The following is an 8,523-nucleotide window of genomic DNA, read 5'->3' as shown; positions in this document are numbered from 1 at the left end:
TAGCGTGAAGATCAATATGTCTCACCAATTAACATCATGGATTAAAAAGAGAAAAAATTATCCAAGCTAACAATCTATCAATAGTTACTTATTTGGTCTTGCATGGATTTTGTCTTTGAAAGACAAGGTTTCAAGCCAAGTTCTGTCTCGTAAAGCAGATTTTATAAGACTAGAGAAGAGAAAAAAAAATACATATAGTTCAGCTTCAAAGACTTAGAATCCCATGACTTTATCTTTCCAGAAAACATATTTAGGGAAGGTAGGCCGGGCACGGTGGCTCACGCCTGTAATCCTAGCACTTTGGGAGGGCAAGGTGGGTGGATTACTTGAGGTCAGGAGTTCTAAACCAGCCTGGCAAAGATGGTGAAACCCCATCTCTATTAAAAATACAAAAATTAGCCAGGCGTGGTGACACATGCCTGTAATCCCAGGTACTCAGGAGGCTGAGACAGGAGAATTGCTTGAACCTGGGAGGCAGAGGTTGCAGTGAGTCAAGATCACACCACTGCACTCCAGCCTGGGCAACAGAACAAGACTCTGTCTCCAAAAAAAAGAAAAAAAAAGAAAAGAAACAGAGAAAATTCAGGGAAGGTTACTTGCAACCTTTCTTGCTAATGTGTTGCTTTCTTCAGCCTTCTGATCATAATGATTCTTAATAATAAATACTGTAGTTTAACTACTTTGGCCCTACTTTAAGGCCAGTTCCTGATGCAATCTCTATAAAAATATAGGATAGTTATATTCAAAAATTCCCATGGTGTTCAGTATATATTTACAGACAAAGGCTTTTTGTTCCTTTTTTTCAATTCAAATGACCCACTTCCCTTAGCATTTCCTCAAAGACTTGGTTTCTCAATTAATTCTTTTATTGCTTGCCTCTCAACTCTACATTTAATTTTAATTCAAATATGTACAAAACTAAAGGTAGAAAATTAAAACAAATATCTTAATAAACTAGTGTATTAACTATCTCTGACAGATCATCTCATATGCTGTTTGTTTTCTTTTCATTTAATTTTGTTTTCACTAACACCATGATATTCATTTGTCATTAGAAATCACAGTTTCTTGCCTCAGTTCCTGCTTTCCCATTCCAGGTGCAGAACTTCTTTCTATTGATGTCGACCAGTAATCAGTGAAATGTAGAACTAAACTCAGAAGGCTAAAAATTCTAGGCTGTCTGTGTGGACACCAGCATCCTGGCACCATGGCACCTATAGCACCCAGCACTGGCACCATCTCAGGTCCACAAGCTGGTTGCTAGAAGAGGTTTGCCTTAGGGGTTCCGAAGTATTGCCTCACTGCTACCTCTCTGGCCTTGGGAGTGGTGAGGCCCCATCCCTTCCATGCAGACACATCCTGCTTTCCCACCTCCCCTGAGTGTGAGCTGTGAGTGAGATGGTTACAGATGGAGGAGAGAGGGGAAAGGGAGAGCCCAAGGTGATGAGAAAAAAATATGCCTCTAAAAGAAGGTGAGAAAATGATAGACCTGGAGATACCTCCACCAAGGCAAACTCTGAACTAGAGGTGGTTGTGAGAAATAAGCAGTTTTGAGGGCACATGGTCCTCCTCCCTCATCAGAGGCTCACTCTGCCCTGAAAAGTCCACCCTGCGTTGAGACCAGAGGAGCAATGAGAACAAGAAAGACAGGAAGGGGATGAAGTCCCCCAAATTGGTGATGGAAAAGAAAAAGTGAAGAACATCTAAGGGCTGGCAATCAATGGGCAATTGCAGGAGGAGGAGCATACAGAAGGAGGAGATCACGTGTGAGGACATGTAAGAAGACAGGTGTGAGTCAGATCATTTGTATATACAACTATGAGTGAAATCCTCCCAGAGTGGGAACATTGGCCCTCCTGCCCAATTCTTCAATTATACATAAAGCACTTACCACGAATCGAATAAATAATGAATCTTTTTATAAAGAGTATCCGTCTCGGGGGGAGATTCCAGTTGTAGAGATGTTTCACTTGTGCAAAATATCCAACATATCTATTCTGAAAAGCAACAGAAACCTTACTTTAAGTGGAGATGAAAAGTCTAAAGTCAGCATTCCTTATTTTCTTTTATTTATTTTTTTGCATAAAGCTTGTAAAGGAGGTAAGTAATTAAGAAAACATTTACTGGATGCCCTTATATAACCAGGCGTTTTTCGGGATGCTGCCTCACAACTATCTACCTCGAGGGAAAAATACTGAATTCAGAGCAATGGGGAAGTAACAAGGATGGAGCCAGGTCCTGTTTATAGGCTGCCTATGGTTGAGACGGCATCTAATCAGCACGACAGAACAGTTACAGCATCATCAGTGTCCAGAGAGAAGCTTAGCTGTGACTGCGTTGGAGGAAGGCTTGCGATTTGGTGAAGAGCAGCTTCCTGGGCATGAGAGAAGATGGTATAAGTGAAAACCCCAGAAGATGCCTCCATACCTCAGTAGCAGGTTTCCTGTCATTCTTCTCTGGTTCCTGACAGCTAGAATTTCTTCACTTTGCATTTCCTCAATTCTGTTTTCATAAGGAAGCCCTAGAATTCTCTTAGCCTTGTCCTTTCCCCGGGGCAAGGTGTTCACAATGGCTCTCCCCTGAATCTTTCTTCAAGGTAGTGAAGAGTTCTGGTCCTGAATCAACTGCTTCAGAATTCAAAAGTTGGCCATCATGGTGGCTCCGGCCTGTAATTCCAGCACTTTGGGAGGCCGAGGTGGACAGATCACCTGGCATCAGGAGTTTGAAACCAGCCTCACCAACAGGGTGAAACCCTGTCTCTACTAAAAGTACAAAAATAGGCCGTGTGTGGTGATGGGCCCCTATAATCCCACCCACCCGGGAGGTTGAGGCAGGAGAATCGCGTGAACGCGAGGTCGAGGTTGCAGTGAGCTGAGATTGCACCAGTGCACTCCAGTCTGGGCGACAGAGCAAGACTCTGTCTCAAAAATTAAAAACAAAACAAAACAAAAAAAAACCTCGTAAGTTCACAGACTGTTCCTTACCCATTGGGAATGTTCATTAAAGCAACTAACTGCAATACTTTCCTTTAGAAAGGGCCAGTCATGAGGAAGGCTCATGAAAGTTCTTTTTTTTTTTTTTTTTTTTTTTTTTTTGAGACGGAGTCTTGCTCTGTTGCCCAGGCTGGAGTGCAGTGGCTGGATCTCAGCTCACTGCAAGCTCCGCCTCCCGGGTTTATGCCATTCTCCTGCCTCAGCCTCCCGAGTAGCTGGGACTACAGGCGCCCGCCACCGTGCCCAGCTAGTTTTTTGTATTTTTTTTTTTTTTAGTAGAGACGGGGTTTCACCGTGTTAGCCAGGATGGTCTCGATCTCCTGACCTCGTGATCCGCCCGTCTCGGCCTCCCAAAGTGCTCGGATTACAGGCTTGAGCCACCTTAACTTAGGAGTAGATGTAGTCAGTAGAATGGCCCACAGCGCCGGATCAGAATGTGATGGTGTCTGAGAATCACCAGCAGACACAGAGGGCACTCTGTCCTGAGGTCTTGCCAACAGAGCTCTCACACGTGCAGCTGAGTCCCTGTGTTGCTTTTTCAGTGAATCAGAGAAGATTCAGTTGCAGCCTTTGTTGTGCTAGTTCTGGACTAAAGTTAGGGAAACTATGCAGGACTGCAGAAGAAATGGGGATGGGGAGATGTGTGGGGAGAGTTGGTGAAGGAGCTCCATCTAGCATCCCCTTAACTTCTGCCACTAGATTCTCCACCTTTCCCTAAGGCCTGTAAACCACCAGGGCCCCCAAGCTGCTTGTACTACCATGCTTCCTTCTCCTACAACCTAAGACAACATGGACTTGTAGTAGAAGTTAATACAACCAACACATAGGAGGCACTCACTACAAACAAAGAAGATATTATGAGAAAGGGGTGGAAAGATGGGTAAGCCATGGGCTTTGCCTTTAAAAGGGATACAGAAGTCACCACTTCAAATAACTAGAGAGTAACACAAAGTGACGTGGTCCCTAAAAGAAACACAAAGGGCTTTAAGAATTGAAAAAGCAAGAGATGACTTCAGGCTGAGAAGGGAAAGGGACTCTAGGAAAAGGGGCACGAGCAATGGCATGAGGGTATCAAGTGTCCATAGGCTGGGAAACAGCACACAGTCTAAATGTGTGGAGTGTGGGATGTGTGCATGCACACAGCGGAAGAAAAGGCTGGAAAAGTCAAACTGCGGCTCCTGAGTGCCAGGTTGAAACATGTAGTTTATTGCCATTGGCAGTGGGGACAAGTATGGATTTTGAGCATGGAAATGGCATGATTAGGGCTGCACTTCAGTAAATTCACCTGTTACTTTTAGCTTAGGGTCCATGACTATCTTTGTTTTGTTTTGGGCTTGGGTGTGGGAGGAAAGTATCAGTGGATAAGGCTGAGTTCTTCTGGCCCAAACTCAAGGTTTGGGGCCCGTAGTTACAGTGTTCTTCTAATGGGGCCAAGAGTACTTACTCAGCTCCCACCACTTACAGGAAAACTCATTTACAGCCTCATCCAAATCTATTTAGGAATTCCCAACCCACTGTCACTTCGGTTTCAGGGGCAACATAGAAAAGGCAAAATAAATGAGAGGATGTGCACAGCACGGGCTTCAGAGACTGACATTGAGATTTCAGTCCTTGGTTCAAAAGTTACTTTCTCTGAACCTCAATTTTCTAATTTATAAGATGAGAATCATAGCAGTGCCTACTCATAGAGTTATTGAGAATAGTAAATGAGATAGTGAATATACAACTCTTAGAATAGTTCAGCAAAGTCTAGAATGTTATAAATGCTATAGGATAAACATCCTGGTTTCTGCAATAAACAAATTACAAGTAATAAAAAATGGTGAGAAATCTCTGAACTTAGATTCTTAAGAGAGACTGAGGAGACACAGCAACCAAATGAAATACGTGGACTTTGAATTCTGATTAAACAAACTAAATTTTCAAAGATTTTAAGACAATTTTGGAAACAAACATGGACTACAAATTTGATATTAAGGATTTTTAAGGTATAATATTTTTAGACATGATAAAAAGTGTTAAGGTTTGTTCTTGTTTTAAGAGTACTTAAAGGTCATACTAAAATGCTTGTGGGATAAAATGATCTGACGGCTGAAATTTCCTTTAAAATAACTCAGATTTAGGGAAAGTAAGAGTGGAGAGTGGGGCTGGGAGGTGTGAGTGGAGTGGGCAAAGAATGGATAAAGTGTGGCTGGCTGCAGGCTGAAATGACTGTTGCAGCAATGTGATGACTATGTGAGGATATATTGTATGATCCTCTGGACTTTTGTATATGATTAAAATTTTCCATAACAAAATGTTTCCAAAACAAAAAACAGAGTAACAGTGTGTGTTTCCTATGGGTGTTATGGGTGTTAAACTACAGATGTGAAAGCGCAACACTGACTGGTGTACGGAAGGGGTTTTGGAAAGTTTATTTCCCCTTTTATTTTCTCTTGTAAAATACACCTTCCCGACAACACACAGAAAAGACACACACACATGCGCGCACACACACACACACACACACACACCAGGAGTCATTCAAAAACAGTCTTTGTGATGTTTTGCAAGGGTTGAATTGCCTTAGTAAGGGTTTGTGAAGGACTTGGATCTTTTTTACACTGAAATCAAAGGCTGGTGATTTCAGATAAACTTCAGGGTCCTGCAGCCTTGGGTACTGGACCTTCCTACTTTGGGAAAATAATCAACTCCTGAGCTCCGTAAACAATAACCAGGATAGAACAGAAAGCAGGATGCTCTGGGGAGAAGCCAGAGTCCCCAGCATGTGGGCAGCACCTGAAGCATGACCCTCAGACTCGGGAGGGACCAAGGCCTGTTGCAGGGCACCCAACTGCTGCTGCCTGATCACCAAAGAAGAGTCTAAAATGAAACCAAGTAACAGGTGGCAATCTTAACCCACTCCCCTAAAAAAACTCCCATTTTTTAAAAGAAAACTTACCTGAGAAGGAGTTTCTACTCCCTGAAATTTACTGCTGTTGGTTTTATCTGTTCGCCTTTCTCCAAAATAATACAGGCTTTCCTACAAAAAAAAAGGGTACAATCCAACCATGGTTCATCTGCACTCTTTCCTTTCTTATATTAGGTACCCTTAGTGTTTCTATGCCCACCTTCTTTCCTAAAGTCAGTGATTTGTTTGTTTGTTTTTTGGTAGAGTCTTCCTCTGTGACCCAGACTGGAGTACAGTGTCAGGATCTAAGCTCACTGCAACCTCTGCCTCCTGGGTTCAAGCGATTCTACTGCCTCAGCCTTCTGAGTAGCTGGGACTACAGGTGTGTACCACCATGCTCAGCTAATTTTTTGTATTTTTAGTAGAGACAGGGGTTCCACCGTGTTGGCCGGGCTGCTCTCAAACTCCTGACCTCAAGAGATCCGCCTGCCTCAGCTTCCCAAGTGCTGGGATTAAAGACGTGAGCCACCTGTGCCTGGCCGCAGTGATCTCTGGGTAGAGGCTACCCAAAATAACAAAATTAGGACTTCTCTCATTCAAGCATTCACAAATTCATAAAATTTTAGAGCTGGAAAGACCTTAGAAAGCATCTGGTCCAACCCTTCTTTCCATATTACAAATGACAACAGTGAGACCAAAAGAAAACCAAGCAATCTGCCCTGGAGATGCCGCAGCCAGTTAGAGGCAGCACAGGCCTGGAATACAGGTCCCTGGATCTCAGTCTAGGGCTCTGGATCAATAGCTGTCAATGACTGTCAAACGTTTGTTTTTTAAGCTGCAATCCACATTAATAAACCTAGGAGACACATACACACACACACCGATATTTAAACTTTTTGATATTTTCTATTCTGCTCTATTCCACTTCATTTTTAAAAGATGTCAGTTACAACCCAGTAACTTTATTTTACAAGTCACTGATAAAGCATGATCCATAGCTTGAAAAACACCATGCTAGCACATCCATTTTCAAAATCTGTGTATCTCAAATTAGAGAAACCAAAGGTGGTGGAATTGGAGTGCTGGGCATTGTGCATAACCACCACCTCTTCCCGAGACTGTCGGCCAAATAACTCGAGCGGAGCTGCTGGAAATGGCAGCATCTCAGCAAGAAGATGGCAGAAAGAAAAATGACTGAGAACTCTGCTTTAAGTGGAAACAGCCCACCTTGTCTTATCAGAAATTTCTAGAGGTCACAGACTCCACGTCTTGACTAAGCAAAGACATTTACATTCAGGAGAGGCTTTGCTCTGAGTTGTGAAATGTTACTTTTTATCTATCTAAGAGTTGTGAGGATGGTCAAGGCTGGAGTTATCTAATTAAGCTTGATACCATTCTCACGAGGAAGGAAGAAGTCATGGCACCGGCAGGAGTAAGAGCAGGGCCAGGTGAAGTGAGGGAAGCATCTTGATTACTGAATTTTTTAAATCTGTGTAACATGGTTTTACTCCACTCACCTTAATCCTTCCCCAACAGGTCTTGTCTTTATTTAAAATGTTGATATTGTATACATCATAAATTTTTTGCATTAATTTTTATTGTTAAAATATTGCATTAAAATTATTTATTTTAATTATCGCAATTTTTAGCATTCCGTTAAATTTTGCACCTCATTGACCTCACTCTTATTCCGGCCCAAAGAGATTCTTAAGTTAGCTACTAACTAGTGCATGGTAAACAAGAAAGTATCGAAAACAGAGTTTCTAAAAACTGCTTCTCTAATTACAATTTTACTAAGTATCATGACTAAAATAATCATCTTAACGTCCTACCAGTGATGTTTCAGAACTAGCAAACTCAATTATCATAAGACAAAGTTTGTAGAACATCTTTCATACCTCTGCAGTTAAAAATATTTCGGAGGCAATAAGGAAGGCACAAATCATAGTTCCAGTTCTTCCTAGAAAAGAAAAGAAGTTAGTTCAAGGAACATACGTGGTATAAAAATATACTCAGAAATATTCAAGGAGTGCATTTTAAGTTGATTTTCTCTCTTTTTTTGAGACAGGGTCTCGATGTGTTACGCAGGCTGGAGTGCAGTCGCACAATCTTGGCTCACTGCAACCTCCGCCTCACAGGTGAAAAATACAGTAAAAATATCTCTCATCACCTGTCCACAAAAGGACACGATGAGGTTTTTACTAACTCTATAAGAAAGGAATGATTCATGTCTTTTATAATTTTTTTGGATAATAGTAAAAAAGAAAAATTCCCAACTCATTTAGTGTATTAATATAACCGATTCCAAAATTGCACAAATACAGTAGAAGAAAAGATAACTTTACACCAGCCCCACATATAAATGTAGATTTAAAAACATACACATATTTTTAAAGTGAATTCAGCAATGTAGAAACACCATGTATCAACACCAAGTGCCATTTCTCTTAAGGACGCAAGGGCGTTTTTTCCAGGACGGCAGATGACAGGCTTTAGCATGCCTCAGTCATTTGGAAATAGCAAGCAAGGACCTAAAGACCAACTCTGTGCGCTTTAATTTAAGAAAGACAATGGCAATTCCCGGGAATTAGGAAGGACATCCCAGATCCTGGGGAGGACAAGGCAGGCCAGCAGCCCCCA

General features: G+C 41.9%; 1 protein-coding gene across 3 annotated transcripts in view; it reads right to left on the bottom strand.

Moving 5' to 3' along the window:
* The window catches only part of TPTE2 (transmembrane phosphoinositide 3-phosphatase and tensin homolog 2), a 113,834-nt gene that overhangs the window by 11,978 nt on the left and 93,333 nt on the right, over positions 1-8,523 (bottom strand). For all 3 annotated transcript variants that reach the window (XM_011976532.1, XM_011976533.1, XM_011976534.1), the window contains 3 exons: positions 7,782-7,843; positions 5,935-6,015; positions 1,892-1,997 (listed from right to left, as the gene is read on the bottom strand). In XM_011976532.1, coding sequence (XP_011831922.1) covers positions 1,892-1,997; positions 5,935-6,015; positions 7,782-7,843 — 249 coding nt within the window. The remainder of the gene's footprint in view (positions 1-1,891; positions 1,998-5,934; positions 6,016-7,781; positions 7,844-8,523) is intronic.

This window comes from Mandrillus leucophaeus, unplaced genomic scaffold, assembly GCF_000951045.1.
Source record: "Mandrillus leucophaeus isolate KB7577 unplaced genomic scaffold, Mleu.le_1.0 Scaffold168, whole genome shotgun sequence".
Lineage (NCBI taxonomy): Eukaryota > Metazoa > Chordata > Mammalia > Primates > Cercopithecidae > Mandrillus > Mandrillus leucophaeus.
Note: the sequence above shows the minus strand (reverse complement) of the source record. Positions and strands in the feature narration are given on the sequence as shown.